Genomic DNA, 17,149 nt, shown 5'->3' on the forward strand with positions numbered 1-17,149 from the left:
AAACTAATGTTAAATATAAAAATACTGTATTTAAAACAGCTCGTTCATATATTGTCGGACGCAACGGTCATATCGTGCATCCTGTGACAAATTTCCCGCATCTGTGCACGGAAATTATAAGTCTAAATGTTCTGCAAAATGAGTCAATGGTAAAAATCAATAGTAGATTTCATTTTAAGTCCAACAGTTTAACACTAATATTGGACATAAACAAACACGATAAATATAAAGTATTCAAAACAGGTAAGTTCATATAATTGGAGTAAAGTTCAAATGAACTGATGCATTAAGCCTCCGTTATACTTTCTGCATCCGCGAGTCCGCTAGTGTCCGCTATGGTGCGCGTGACGTAAAAATCGTCATCAGAGAGTGTGCGCGGAGGCTCTGAGATAACTTACCACGTGCCTCCCATTTTTTATGACCGCACGCACTTGACCGCAATCTAAAACAAAGAACAAAAACACAAAAAGTGTTGAAGATGTACTGAGTCTCAACATGATCTACTGAAATAGGATTACCCTATGCGCTTATTAGTCTGCTATATGTGTACAAACTACCACACATACACAGAGCAAGCAAGATTAAAAGTGATTGAGAACAACTTAACAACAAAAGGAAATGACAGAAGTAAGATTAGACTATGGATTTTGCCTCATGTCATAATACGAAACCCAAGGCAGTCTGTAAAAAACCCATGTAATGATTTGAAGATCAAACTCTATCTCCAGCAGGACATCTGTAGGAACTATTAGCATTTAATTGATTGTAGTTGAAGACCTGAGGGAAGTCTGCTCACGCACATGTTCTGATGTAAAATGAGAAGAACGTCATTTCAGCTGTGTGAGAGTTGCCCTGTAGATAGGAGAGTGAGACTCCAGTTGGCCATTAAGCTTGTTCTTTCTTTCTCCGGTACACTTCTAAAGATTCATGGATAAAGAGGCCATGCCCTGAGCACTGGTACCCTGATGCTATAGACACTCATCATTCCCTTTGAATCCAAGCACACACACTCCCTCTCACCTGTAACATCACTTAATTATTTTTCACAGGTCAGAAAATAAAAAGAAAATGTACAAAGACACAAAGAGTGGTCACATGCTTCATTAAGATGGAGCCCACTGACAATGCTCAAGCTCTCAGTGACCTTCATATCAGTCGTGATCCTACAGCTCTGATCAATATGAACCAAAGCTGAGTCCTCCATTACACACAAGCTGACAAACGGGAAGTGTGCTGTGCACCCAGACTATTATTACTGGAGGCTGTGCTAAGAGCACTAGTTGTATTAATGGGGTTTGAAGATGAAAGGAATGAACAGACAGCATTGAGTGCTGTTATATGGTATATACCACTTACCTAACTCTAAAGATATACTTTCTCAGGGTCTGTGAATGATATACAAAATAATAATACAAACAAAAAAAATACAATTTTCTTTTGCACATGACACAGTGGTTTTTGGCCATGTACCATGATAAAGTCATCATATTTTTCAAAATAATCTGAACGCTGTGTATATGATTTGTACACTATATTGTGCAGGTCAGAGACAAAGTGACAAGAAAATCAGCAGGAAATTTAAATCATCCCATCTATGTTCTAAATGTATTGACCGTATTGTGAACAATTCATCCAGTCATATTTTTCAATGTTGATCTTCCAGTGAAACTACCAGTGAGTTTTTTTTCCTCTATGATGGCAGACATCTCCAATCATTTAATCCACTTAAACTCCAGCACTTTCTTACAATTAACCTCAAATTAATGTTAATATGTCTTCATTCAATCAAAAACCAATGGACTGAACAAAGCATTAACCTTTTTTAGTTTTTACTTTTTAGGTAATTCATTTCACTTAGATGTTCACCATAATGTGGAAGAAAAGATCTTCATCTACTTCCGTTACATCACAACTCTACACATTTGTTGAGCGTTACATTTCTGTGGCACCAGCACAAACTGCTCAAATAAACAGTTTCGGGCAGAAAAAAGATAAATCCTCTATCTGTGGTAAATTATTGGTCACCCATAATTTACGCAGAAATCACATATACTCCTTTCTGGCCCTGATGAGAAATCGAAAAAGGTGCTAAAAAGTATGAGTTGACCTTTACTGATCACAACCCAGAGAGCGTGTGTTTAAAGGTTCCCCTGTCCAACGAGCCGAGCTGATTGTTCCCTGTGGCGTGGCAGAGGCAGTGTAACTTCAGAGGCCAGCCAGTAACCACTGGCCCACTCCACTGGGAGCGGAGCCAGAGTATGTACCACAACACAGCAGTGTGTCAGTCTCACTTCACCGTGTGTGTGTGCACTCATAAGTCAACGATCTTCACATCACACTCACACCTCACTGCAAGGCCAACAAATGGACTGCTGTGTTCAGATATGGCACAGCATGGGCCGCCCATGTGTGTGTGTGACAAGACCGCGGGCAGAGATGTCTCTCTGTGTTAAACAATACAGCCACAGAGCTACATGTCTGCAGACACTGTTTTGCTCTATGAAGGCAGAATCAATTGCACACGTGATGTGGTCAATAAAAAGATATTAAATTAGGCATGTCATCACTGACCACACTGCATTACACATGGAACTAAACATCTCTACAAACTGTTCATTCAGACCATGTATGCCATGGATTCATGTGTCCATTTTGTTCACAAGCTGGCAATTACTAAGCTTTGAACATTACTAAATTATTATTTCATATAACATAACCAATGATAAAGAAATGTTTATATTAAATATGAAACTGACCTGGGAGAAATCCAGGAAGTATTTCTCCAAGAAAAATATCCAGTACTACTTTGTGTTATCATAAAATAGAAGATAAATAAATATATTCACTGCTACTTTCTGTTATAATAAAATGTATTATAAAAATATACTTATAAATACATTTACATAAAAAATTAACTCTATAAATATATGAAACTGACTTGGTAGAAAAGCAGAAAAATAGAGACATATATTCACTTACTTTATATTATATACATTATTTATATACTGGATGTGTTTATTTTATATATTTTATTTATGTTATTATTTACAGAAATATAAATATTTATAAAGGTATAAATAAATAAATAAATAAATAAATAAATAAATAAATAAATAAATAAATAAATAATATATATATATATATATATATATATATATATATATATATATATATATATATATATATATAATGATAAAACAAAGTAGTGAAAAAATTATTTAGCATAGAAAAAAATCTCTCATGAGTGAAAGGTAATAGGTTACTAAAAGTCCTGATCGTGTGAAGTTGATGGGAAAGGACCTGATTGCTAAGAGCTTATTCTCTCTGAAGCACCATATAATAACAGCAAGAGACCCTGAATTCCTCACACTAATCACAAAATCAAAGTTTCACATTAACTCCGCCATGTGCTTTCAAATGAACACTTGTCTGACATCCATTTAATGACCAACTCCGCTCTCCCCTTGGCTACTATTTACAAGCACAACCGAGACTCAGCTACCTCCTGCTAACCGCTAAAGAGAACATAAAGAACTCTCCATAAGGCCCTTCTCTGTTTTCTTTCTTCTTATGCCCTTTATATTTAGCCAGCATCTGTATGAAAAGATCAAACACATTTTGGACGGCATGAGAGCGGACAAATGATAATAAGCCATCTTTAGTTGCCATAAACACATGCTGAGTTTATGAAAATCCAATCATAAGCACAATACTGTAACAAAGTTTCAGCACTGGACAGAAACAAGGCCCGATTCATACGGGGCCACGGTGGGTATGGACAGCTAGAAAGGCAAATTTAGCCTTGGTGCCTGCGACCAGCAAGTGGGCAAACAACAGCACTCCAGATTATTGTGACTCCGACAAAAGCGGTGCAGAAAAGTGCACAGCATGGCCGGGTTTAACAGTTAAGTTCAATAGAAGAGCCAGCGATTTAGTAATATAAATCACAGCACAAGCACGACCGGGAGCGCCACAGCAGCGCACAAAAGGAAGGCTGGATCCTACAAGCCAATTTATCTTCAGAAACAGAAGGAGCCCATTGTCCATATATCAAATGGCCTGTCCCAGCCCCCTGTGTCCCTCATGTTCAGTTCATCCAAAGTTAATGTAGCCTGAGTCTACAACATGCCGTGCTCGAACACGGTGCGCTCAGTGAAAGACCCAAAGCGCGCTCCAAATGAGCTGGCAGAGGCTTCTACCAAACTCACTTTAGCTTCTCAGGACAATCTAACAGTGGCGCATCTAGACATTTTTCACTGGGGTGGCCCATTTCAGGCGGAGACTCATCCAAGGGTGAAACAACGACAACAATAATGTACTTGAAATGTTTTTTACACCAACACAACAAATGTATACTAACATAATATAATACATTGTCATGTAATATAATAACATTTTGTCCTTGGGCTTTCCTTGATGGAAAGTCTTAAGATGGTAATGTTATCACCATCTAATTTTTGATTTACAGAAAAAGCTGCAAGTTAATTTTTTTGTTTTTTGTTTATTTATTATGATGTTATTACAATTATTATTATATTAAGTGTTGTTATGTAAGCAAGTTCTGTTTAATAAAACATTAAAGAGAAATATATAATGTAATGTAATGCAATATAATTAGCTGTAAAAGCCATTCAATTTTCCGTTAAAAGCCTTTGAAAAAATGAACAGGTGGGATAAGTGGAGTGTGAATTTAGCAAGGTTTTATCTCAAAATTAAAACAAACTGAAATGCTACTTACTAGCAGCCTGAACTCTGGCTTTGCGGCTCAAGACCAACCCAAAGAAATTTTGGGCTATGCACTCATAGTCTCCCTCATCAGACGAGCCGTCAGACTTGGTCTTCTGGAAATGACCAATCAGAAGCGAGCCATTTGCAAACATGACATAGTTTTGGTCCTGTACAATCAGAGCTCCGTTGCGCCTCCACTGTATGGTGATGGGCGGGATCCCCTCCACCTGACAGTGCAGCATCAGAGGTTGTTCCTGAACAGCAATAATGTCACTGGGCTCCAGGGTGAATGACAGCTCACCCCCACACGCCATACCTAGTAGATAAAAACATACAAACACAAAAAATACACAAAGATTAAAAACTGCACTGTAGAGATGATAAAAATTAAAGGCTTTACTCAGAGTACTTTGCTCAGAGTTTTACAATTTAATGCAACTTAAACCAAAGGAATCAAATGCTGTATTGCGCTGCTTAATATTTCGGTGAATTCTTTCCCTGAAGATTCTCAACCCTATTTTTTTAGTACGGCCATCACATAAAAAATAAATCAAAATAAAATAATTAAAATGGGCTTTATCCAACCTATCTGTTGTCTCAGCCCCCCTTAAAACTATTATCCACTATCTGAATGAATGGTCCTGTGCTGCTTCCTCAAGAAGGTTTATTATTCTCACCCATTTTAAGTCTTGTCAGTTTAAACATTAAAGTGATTTAATATAATTAATTTGTGATATATATATTAAAAAACAAAAACAAAACAAAAAACAGGGCAGCGGGCCGAATCGGTTGCCAGGCCACCGGTAGTCTCAGACGTCATGCCCACAGACCATTGGCAAAATGTCTGATGCATATGGCACACAAAATTGGAAACACTTCAAGAGTTTCGTAGTCATCATCAGATCGGTTGAATTATACAAGATTTCCATAAGACGTGTGTGACGCGTTCTTTAATGTTCCGTCAGGAAACAAAGATGCTGTGCACCCAAACCCCCTCACAAAAGAAGAAAGTCATCATGTTTACAATTGTGATGAGGAGCACATATCAGGATCATCTAAATCTAAAAAACTGCGAAAAAAATAGTTTGTTGCATAGAATATTTAAAATCCGTCCGAGTGTTTTACACACTGGTCTGTTATTGTGGCGACATTGCCACACCCCGAAACGTGAATATAACCAAAATGAACTATTATTGGTTGTTTGTCATGTCGGTCAATCAGCCTTAAGGGGCGGGCCTTGGCCAATGAAAGCTGCCATGGATTCCAGACCTTCAGCCGTCAGTCTAAAATATATTTTTGCTTTAAGCTAATCACTGACATATGTATGCTTGTTTGTTTGTAAAGTGTGCACTGTTAGAAAAGATCTGGGAAATTTGTCCATCCTTACAATTATTTTCCAAACCACTTTTCATATTTGGGGTCACAGAATGCTGGAGCCTATCCTAAAGTTTCAGGCCGTAGTCAGGGAAACACTGGATGGATGTCCAGTCCATCTCAGTGGAAATTTTTTATTTAGTGTAAATATGAGAGAATGAAAATGAGACCTACTAGGATTATTCATTTTCGTTATATCAACACCAACAGCAAAATAAACACCACCACTTTTGTTGACCCTTTGAAGCAAGTTAATTATTTCTGAGCTCAGCCACACTCAACCCCTGCTCGGCTACTCACCAGCATATGTTCTGTTCTGGCTGGTAAATTAGCTTACGTGACCTAGGCAACTAGCTTCTGCAGCAAGACCATGGTGGACCAACTTCACCACCATTCTACTAAATAATAGTAATATTTCTAGCACAATGCATATATGTGAAAATTAACTTATTTTGACGGGTTACCATGAATACAGTACCTTTGTATTGAAAGTGAAAGTGACGTGACATTCAGCCAATTATGGGTACCCATACTCAGAATTCGTGCTCTGCATTTAACACACACACACTCAGCAGCGAACACACACCCAGAGCAGTGGGCAGTCATTTATGCTGCAGCGCCCGGGAAGCAGTTGGAGTTCGGTGCCCTGCTCAAGGGCACCTCAGTCGTGGTATTGCCGGCCCGAGACTCGAACCCACAACCCTAGGGTTAGGAGTCAAACTCTAAAACCACTAGACCAGATGCGGCAGATGCTGAAATTACTGCAAGTGTCACGCACTTCAGTCTATGTAGTAAACAAACCCGCAGGTCTCTGCCATTCATTCATTCACACAGAGACGCGCAGAACATAAAGGATTCATACTTCAACCAACTTTTGCGGCTTAATATTCACAGATACTGGTCCATATGGAGATTTGATTTGATTAATTTATGCTTACTTTGACAAATTCCATGACTGTCCACGTTAAAATGTAAGTTTCATTTTCATGACTGGATTTTGAGATTCCTTTTGCATTTTCTGCTTCGCGGAAATCATAGCGCTGTATGCGTCAAGAACCGGGTTGACTGGGTACTCAGTACCACCGGTACCTGGTATCATGACACAGTAGTTCAAAGTCCACTTATGTTATTCTGCGTGCTACTGCTTAAGTTGTGTTTTTTGTTTTCTTTCTGCATGTTATCTTAAGGGGTTTTCTAATTATTTAAATTTTAGTTTTAGTATAACAGTATATTACAATTCATATTTTTACTTTTTTATAATTTAAAGAAACCAATCCAATGTATAGTTGATATTTGAGGCTTAATACTATAGAAAAGCACTAAAATTATTTCAGTTAAAGTGTTTTCAGCCTGTTTAGTTTCATATAAAAATAAGGCATGCAGTTGTTTCAAACAAAGATGTAAACATCATTCAGTGTAAATTGTGATAATCATAATTGATAATCGCAATTACAATTTTAAGGGAAATTATGAATTTTGTAATAATCTTGCAGCTCTACAGTATATGCTACTACTAGAATATCACTCACTAGAACATGCAGAAGCTAAGAAATTATTTTTTCTATATAGATATTTATTTTATTAAGGAAAATAATTTTTTCGGCAGGGGAAGTACAGTATAGACAAAAACGACAACTGAAGAGACATGAAGGACATAATGGAAAGAAAGTGGAAAGAATAGAGAAGAATACACTATTTAAAGAAAATTTCTAAAATCTTTTTATGAAGTCTGTATTTACGAAATATAGGGGTGGGTGATATCTCTATATTTAAAATATATCGAGATATTTTTTAAAGACGATATCGATTTTGACATATCGTATATATCGTTTATATATATATATATATATATATATATATATATATATATATATATATATATATATATATATATATATATATATATATATTGTTTCCATTTATTTCTGGTTCCGCCACTTTGGTTGTTTGTCTTCTCTGTGCTGTGCTCGCCTCCTTTATTTTGTTCCCCCTTCCCCTCGCGTTGAACATGGCGTCGTCTGCAACCAGCCCGGAGGCTGCAGTACTAGTATAAAAAAGGACAACTGGCTCCATTATATGGAGATACCTCGGTTTTAAGGCGTCGGACGAACAGTAGGCAGATGTCTATTGTAGGGCCCTATGAGTTTGTTAATTACAATTAAGTTGTTTTTATGCATTTAAATAATTACACATGCTAAAACACAGAATTAGGTAACAATAAAACATATGGTGAAGAAAAAATAAAACATTTCATAGGGCCCTAAATGTAATATTTGGCATATTTTTATTTTTGTAGTAGTAGTAGTTTTTGGGGGGTTATTTTTCCTGTAAAGATATTGAGATATATATATCGTATATCGTGATATAGCAAAATATTTTGAGATATATTTTTTGCTCCATATAGCCCAGCCCTAACGAAATACACTAAATAAAAAAAAACAAAAAAAACACTTCACACATCACACCAAGTCTCACTAAATGTACCCTTTTAATAACAATGTCCTCCAGCAAAATCACTGACTCCCACACCAGTGAATAAATAGCAGCATGCCCTGACTTAACGTGATAAAAAGGAGAGCTTAGCAGACTCTCTTGTGCTCTGCACTGAAGGTATCAGGTTTCAGTCACTGGTGGGCTAAGCAGTAGCTGCCTCTGCCTGCGGCTCAGGAATCCATCTGAAGTTCGGCAGGCGGGGGGCATGAGGGTGCAGATAAAGACCAACTCTAGCATCATTGCACAAATTGCAGCCCCAAAATACACCCCCTTTATGTACAGCCATGGAATGCATTGACTCACCCGTCCCTGCAGATCACATGACAAATAAAAGAAGAGGGAGAGAAAGACAGAAAAGCAGGCTCTCATTAGATGTCACTAAAGTGGTCTTTGGGGCTTGAGTCATCTCTCCATGTTGTTCTTATCTCACTGCTGTTTCGCTCCACTTTTCAGGTCACATCCAAGGGTGTACTTTTATCTTTTGTTCCTGCTCCATTTGTGAAGCAAGAATCATGCTCCTCTGTCAATTCTCGTTTTATTAACGGACAGAGTTTTCTTCTTTGACTTCTTACAAGGTCTTATTGTAGCACATATACATGGCCCCAGAGCAACTGAAAAATTCTTTGCTGTTTTAGTGTTAAAATTTTCTGTTTTCTTAGATGATAAAACACCAGGGTTGTACAGCAAAACGTTTAGTTTTTAAATTTTGATGTCAATGTGACTTATGTATAACTTACAACTAGAATACCCCAAAATACAATAATTTCTGTACATATCATATCAAGTGTAGGGTGCTCTGATGTCATGGTGCTTGTTTTGACTTTTTATCTTGAAACTAACAAGTTTAAAAAACTAAATTAAAAAAATTGGTCTGCGCAGTGCTGCTTCAAGCACACCTAATATATAGACATATTTGAATCACTTTGACCGTTCTCTGTAGACGCCACCTTCCTATGTGACATGGCTCAATTATATACAATGCCTGCATGTTACTGGTCAAACTACTTTTCGATCATTACCTTCAGAAAGTATGAAAACAGGAAAACAAAGCCAAAACTTGGATATTTTATGCAATACAGAAATCTTGGACATGGTCTCCCAAGTTTTTTTTTTACTTTTTCTCCTTTTCTATCACTGATGGAGTTTTGGTTCCTTCCCACTGTCGCCTTTGGCTTGCTTATTTGGGGACGCTTGACTGACTGATTGCACAGACATCATTGGAAGAGAGCTGAACTGGATGATGACATCACAGAATCATCAATCAATTGACTTCATCTGGAAAAATGACTCTTTGTTATAGTCTTGCATTATTGACAAGCTATTTTCCTGTTTGACACTGTAAAGCTACTTTGACACAATCAGTATTGTATAAAGCACTATACAAATAAAGATGACTTGACAATATTAATTTCAACATTTATTAAAATGGAAAAATATTTCACAATATTACTATTTTTACAGAATTCAGATTTTTGTTTTTTTATAAATGCAGCCTTGCTGAGCATAAAAAACTACACCTCAACATTTGCTATTTACAATATCTTGTGATCTGAAAGATTTTTGAGATACTGACTTATCAAAAGCATATAAAAAAGTTTTTTTGTGCATGCACCTCTCTCTCCATTTTATCCCTGTATGTTCATGTTTCTGTTAAGCTCAAATGTTCACTCAAGCTAAGCGAGAGAGAAAGTGAGGCCACATCAGCAGCAGTAAGCCCATGCAGTTATTGATTAGAGATTTTTAAAGGAGGCTCCTTGAACTCAGATAAGGCTCAAAATCAAAAGAGAAGGAAAATACAACAGATACAAGAAAAAGCAAGGTGAAGAAGTGACAAGATAAAATAAGAAATTAACAATATTAAAAGAAAGAAAGATGGGGAAAAGAGCAAAAACACAGGAGCAGTCGCACGGTCATGACAAAGGCTGATTGCAGCCCTCCTCTTTGGAGAAGTGTTTAGGGTTTAAGCGCAGCTAGAGTACCCTGGAGTTCAGGATTAGCTCAGCGGGAGTCCAGCAGCCTGCCAGGAAGATGCACACAGAGTGCCTTTGAGTGATGCTCACACATGGGTTTACCACTGACACTCAAAGCAACATGCCACACCACATCAGCCTCAATCACTATTCTCTCCACCCCTCTCAAGTCTACATTTATCAGCCGGGAGGAAGAAAGAAATCTATTAAAAGGATAGTTCACGGCAGGATGACAGGATTTTCATCAACAGACCCTCTGTTCGGCTGAAACCCATATGAATTTTCTTTTTCTATGAAACACAAAAGTTGTTATTTAGTTTAGAATGTTCAAGCTGTTCTTTTTCACACAACACATGAAGTACCTGTCGCCTCCCTGCAGCATTCCAACTCCAAAATGGAAAATTAATTGGCATAAAATACCAAGAAAGTACAGTCCATAGACTTGTATTCCACATCTTCAAGTCACGTGACAGCTTGCCTTGAACAGATCATAATTTAATCCATTTTTGATTTCCACATGTTCAATTAGAATTTGCATACAAAAAAAAGAGCAACACATTTGGAAAAGGAAAAGCTTAATTTATAACTTGTTTCAACAAACTTACACGGAAGCCACAATATGACTTAAAATTATTTAAAAGCAAGAGAAAACAAGTATAAAAATAACTAAAAATCAAGAGATTTCTCCCAAACATGTAGAATTCAGAAATTCTTGAAATCATAATTGTTTTTTTTGTTTTTTTACCACTGACTTTTAAGCATCTAGACCAAGGCCAGGAAGAGCAAATATTGAATGGATCTTATTCCTGTGAATGAGGCAATCAAGTCTTAAACATTTCAGCATCCTTCTCTGGATAAATGTGATTATAATTTAACACTAAATGTCAATTCTTAAGTCCTCCTGACCTTGAGTTGTTGAAATATCACACCAGTTGTGCACAGACCATGAACAGCCCAGGTTCATTAGCAAAGGATAATTCCCTTCTCAATAGACATTCGCCTCTCACTCTAAATATTAAGTTTGGCATGATCTGTACAGAAGCTGTGAATTAAACAATGTCTGGGGGCCCCGGTGCCTCCATCTTATCAACACCCTCTGTCTCTCCATCTCTTTACAGAACCTCTCTGTTAGTAAACAGGGCATCTGTACAGCCTCACCTGCTCAATTCAAATACCAAACCCTTTTCCTCTCCTCGTTTCTGCATTTCTTCCCAGGGTTTTGGTGTGACAGCATTTTGCACACTGCAGGTCTTGTTTTGACTTCCTGTAACAAAGCACTGAAACATGCTGTCAGGGTGACGGCTGCTTTCAGCCCCTTTCTTTTGTTCAAGACTTACAGAAAGAACTCTTAGATTGAGGCCACATAGGGGGGAAAAAGGAAAAGTCACTCTGACCTTAAAACCTGTCATCAACATTGCACCGAAACTGGAGCAGGTTGTTTTTACAGTCACAGCTTTAATACCGGATCAGCTTGATATAGAAGTTCTTATCACTCAATCAGTGTACAATGAGAGTATTAAAAAACTCAATGACGTTTATTTCTATATTTTATTTTTTGCTCTACAGTCTATATAGATCTATATTTTTCTATATAAAATATATCAGGCATGAAGTGTTGCTTGAAAGTTTGTGAATCCTTTAGAATTTTCTATATTTTTCCTATATTAAATATGACTCAAAACCGAATCAAGTCCTGAAACTAAACAAACCTAATCCAACAAATGAGACAAACATTTTCTGGGTTTGTTTATTTACCTTTTTGAAAAAAATGATTCATTATTACTGTAAATTTCTGAGAGTGGAAAAGGTATCTGAATCCCTGGGATTAGATGTTAATTTGAAGGTGAAATTAGGAGAAATAAAAGTGAAATTTGTTCAGGTGTTTTCAAGTCATTGGGATGACTATCGTGTGTCATTGCCTGCTCAGTTTTAATTAATTAACAGGGATCTATCAAAGACGGATCATGTTTGTAGAAGTGAATCATGGCGTGATCTCTGAGGACCTCAGGAAAAGAGTTGATGTTGCTCATCAGGCTGGAAAAGGTTACAAAACCATCTCTAAAGAGTTTGGACTCCACAAATCCACAGTCAGACAGAATGTGTTCAACTGGAGGAAATTCAAGACCACTGTTACCCTCCCCAGGAGTGGTCCACCAACAAAGATCACTCCAAAAGCAAGTTGTGTAATAGTCTGCAGGGTTGCAAAGGACCCCATGGAAACTTTTAAGCACCTAAAGGCATTTCTCACGATGGGTAATGTCCAGTTGACATGTTAAGGAAGGACCTGAAGCAAGCAGTTCAAGGGAGGAAACTGACCAATATCACAGAGTTGAAGTGGTTCTGTACTGAGGAATGGGCTAAAATTCCTACAAGTCGTTGTGCAGGACTGATCTGCAGTTACAAATAAACATTTAGCTGCACTTTTGCCACTTACAGATTTGTAACACTGGATTATTTTTTCCAATAAAAAAAAAACAAAGTGTATATTTTTGTCTCATTTGTTTGATTGGGTTCTCTCTGTCAACTTTCAGGACTTTTGTGAAAATCAGATTACATTTTGGGTCATATTTATACAAAAAAAAATAGAAAATTCTAAAGGGTTCACAAACTTTTAAGTATATCAGCTTGATATGAAAAATGACGCCGATATGACTTGCTAATAAGACAAATAGCTTTCATGTGCTCAGGATGTGCTAGTGAAAAGATCATGTCAACAGTGTGGTCATTGTTGAAGCAAACGTTAACCTGAACGGTCACCACATTTAATCTGAGAACAGGACAGAATGATGAGTTCACTGGCACATTCAGCAGCAGCAAGCCAGCAACAATATCCTCCCCGGGTCCTAATGCCCCTCTGGTAATACACATAACATTAAGATCGTGTTTCTGATTACATAAAGCAGTTACTGATGTTATAAAATCAAAAGTATGTTTTGATTTTAAGGTCAGAGGCTATAGCTTACCTGAAAAAAAAAAATCACAAACATTAATGTAAATAATTTTATGTATACTGATTCATTCATTAATGTGTAATCCATTTTCTTCAAATGATGAAAACGTAAATTCAAGGAGCTCTGAAAGATTTTCAGCAACTCTTTTGCTTTAGAACACCTACAAATGTTAAATCTTCAAATAAAATAAGGTTACCACTGCATCTGAAAAAAAAGAAAAGTGATTGATTTATAGATGATTTACATTTATTTTCTAAGATTTCAATGTACTTTAATTATAAAATGAATTATTGTTTAGGGCTATTTAATTTTAACAATAAGTTGTTAAAAACTAACCAAAATTAAAAAATAAATTTTTAAAATATATGCAAAGGAGAAACTTGGTGTTGTTTCCAAACAAGAGGAAGTATATTGGTATGGGCATTGGCAATTGGCCAAAGTTTTGACATATCAGCAAAAGTCCACTCTAAGAAATAACGTTCATTTGTTGACTGTATTCTCTCACAACCCAGAAAGTCACAAAAGTGAAATATTTATGCTGATACTGTTGCATCTGTTGCCCCCTCACAGCAACAAACTTACAAATTAATTTGGTCATTCCGTGTCAACTCAACCAGAGGTCCCTGGCTCAATTTTTTGATTTTGCTAATATTTTTTTTTTTTTAAATGTATACAGGTGAAAGCCATATTATTAAATACAACAGGTGCATATTTACAGAGTAATCCATTACTTTATAGAGGGGGGTCGAACTTGAAATTTTACCTGAGATTCAGAGCCAGATTACAGGGGGGTAAAAATTACTAAAGAAATGTGGCATAATAATAGTATTTTTACACGGAGATCGGTAGCTCTGTTAATAAAATCTGTTGACTTTAGCAATCTTTGTTACATACTGTAGGTGTAAATGGTAACCATTCAAGAATCAATTCATCTAAATATGGAGCTGCATTTAGATCCCCATATTTCTGGGACTGAATGACATGGGCCTTGAAAATGAAGAGTTCAAAAGAAACGCTTATCAAGAACTAGAATATAAAATCATATTACAAATATCAATAATACTTCTTGAGTTATAGGCATGCAAGCTTTGGAAAAATAATATTTATGGCACTCAGACAGGTTGTTTTGACAAAAATAAAAAATCTTTATGGAAAGTGACGGACTGAAAATGTGTACAATTTAACAATTTACTCCTGGAGCCATATTAAAATCTCTAGAACCTAGAACTGAATCATATAAGGTTTTAAAAATAAAGAAGCCAAAAAGAAAGTTAGTTAAGACCCAATATTTAAAAGGGCATTAACATACATTTAATACTTCTTGAGTTACAGGCATGCAAACATTGGAGAAAAAAAAACTTTTAAAAGGTGCTTTTTGTCTATTTTTGAACAGTTACCATTGGCACATGTGTAACAAAGATTGCTAAAGTCAACAGATTTTACTAACAGAGCTACCGATGTCTAAATATAACATTATGATGCTGCCATCTTTCTGAAGTAATTTTTACCCCCCTGCAGTTTGGCTCTGAATCTCAGGTGAAAAAATGTGAAGAGACTAAACCTCAAACATTAGCTCTTTTACAACATCTTTTGATCTGAAAAATAATCTGAGATTTTTTTAAAGATGTTTATGTAGTTATTATATAGTTTCTATTCTTTTTAATAAATAGCTTCTGCTCTTAGAATATAGATGTATGAATTACATTAGGCTTTCAAGACAACAGTGGTATACGTCAATAGAGCTGAGGGCACTCTCTGCTCAATGTGCATTATTATGGCAAAGAGCACTGAGTGTGCACACACCTGTAACCTGTAAAAATTTGATTCACACATTCTGCTTTAAACTGGCCTACCTAAAACAGAAAAAAAAGAAAAAACATATTCCAAAACCCCCCCTGGGGAGATGAAAAAAAAAGACATAAGTAATTTAACAACCCAATCCATGCAATTCCAACTCAATCTTTCCTTCTGTCACCACAAAGTGCTTTTGCTGACTGGCAGCTCTGCAAAGGCACCTTACAATGAAGACCTGAAGGATGACTCCAGCACAAACCAATCATTTTAAAACAAGACCTCAGCATGTATGGTGCTCGCATACATTTGATGATCAAACTAGCTTGCAGTGAAATGAGATTTGTGAATACTAAACAACATTCCCCAGATGTAAGCATGCATCCACACTGCCCCCCAGTCCAAGCAAACAGGCCACATGCTGACATACACAAACTGACAATTACAGGGGGACAAATAAACTAAGAAAATTTAAAGGAGAAGAGAATGACAGCCTTAAATCAAACAATAAATCAGAGCTCCTGTGGTCTATGATAGACCTGTGTGCTGAGAGAGAAGAGGAGAAAAAACCCTGCACTCAAGATATAAAAATTCACCATCTTCCCTTTCACATTAACACTTAATTTTGTGTAAACATAAAGCTCTATCTACTAAAAATTAACATTGTGGAAAAACCTGAACTGTGAATGTCTAGAATAGAATAGAATAGAACTACAGACATGCTTTTTTTCTGTCACTTTATGTGTTTGTGTCTGCATTTTTATGTTTTGCCAGAATTGCATGCAGTATTTTGACACTGAAAACTGATGGCCACAGTAGGAAATTGCTGTTCTGTTAACACACACACACACACAACTATAACTAGTAAATCAGTAGTGCTTGTAAACAGAAATCACACTCAATCTATTTCACGTGAGGATATATAGCCTAACTAGAGTTTTCATATTGCACTGCTTAAGTAATAGTCTATGATTAGAACTGTACGGTCATATTCCACATTACAAATGCAAAGCACGTGGTAACAATGTCTAAGTGAAGTTCACATGTTTTTAACATAAAAACATTTTTCAATTTCCTTAAACAGCATGAACCCCTACATAACGTCAGCTCGCGCGTGGAACTCTCCATTCACAAAATCAGTTCTTGCTTCACTGTGTAACATCTACATGTAGGCAAACACACCCACCCTAGTCTCATCTCCAGCTGTAAACACAACCGCTACGACCGCTAAAGAAATGCGCCCTGAAGCCGACTGCGATGTGATCAAGTTCACGGTCAATCCCGCAGACCAAGTGACCAAATACCGCGAGGTTCCCGGAGAGAAATCACACACTTACCGACAACAGCGAGCAGGAGTATTCCGAGTGCGCGTGGAGCCTGGCGGCGCCGTCCGGAAGCCATTTAATCACATCGAAAATTAGACGAGATGCAAAAAAAGAAGGTTAGGCAAGAGCGAAGACAAGGATGGGAAAGCAGTGAATCAGTTCCTCTCGATCCAAACTACATCCGGTGACTCCAACATTCTTGCGCCTTTTTACTCATCTTTCAAGGAATGTGTCAGCAGCAGCATCTCGTGCACTCTCCTCCTCGAGACCAGCTCATCCACCTTTCTGAGCTCACACACCCCGCTGCTCTCTCTCTCCCTCTCTCTCTCTCTCTCTCTCTCTCTCTCTCAATAACAGAACAAAAGGCACGGTCTCCAAACAGATCAAAATAGAGGTAGCCTGTATGTGTGCATTATATATTATCTTATAAAATTATCTCATACATTATTTTAAAATAAAGAGGGCACAGCAGAACAAAGACTGTCAGGCACGAACTAATAAATGTAGAAAAAAAGAA

The 17,149-nt window shown here is 36.9% G+C and overlaps 1 protein-coding gene across 1 annotated transcript in view; it reads right to left on the reverse strand.

The window, feature by feature from the left end:
- Positions 1 to 16,930, reverse strand: part of LOC113051544 (immunoglobulin superfamily DCC subclass member 3-like) — a 68,755-nt gene extending 51,825 nt beyond the window's left edge. Inside the window, exons 1-2 of the mRNA XM_026215393.1 lie at positions 16,645 to 16,930; positions 4,739 to 5,044 (exon numbers count right to left, since the gene is read on the reverse strand). Of these exons, the coding sequence (XP_026071178.1) occupies positions 4,739 to 5,044; positions 16,645 to 16,708 (370 nt within the window). The 5' untranslated portion in view covers positions 16,709 to 16,930. The remainder of the gene's footprint in view (positions 1 to 4,738; positions 5,045 to 16,644) is intronic.
- Positions 16,931 to 17,149: the final 219 nt, after the last annotated feature.

The sequence above is a fragment of the Carassius auratus genome, chromosome 32 (assembly GCF_003368295.1).
Source record: "Carassius auratus strain Wakin chromosome 32, ASM336829v1, whole genome shotgun sequence".
Taxonomy (NCBI): Eukaryota; Metazoa; Chordata; class Actinopteri; order Cypriniformes; family Cyprinidae; genus Carassius; species Carassius auratus.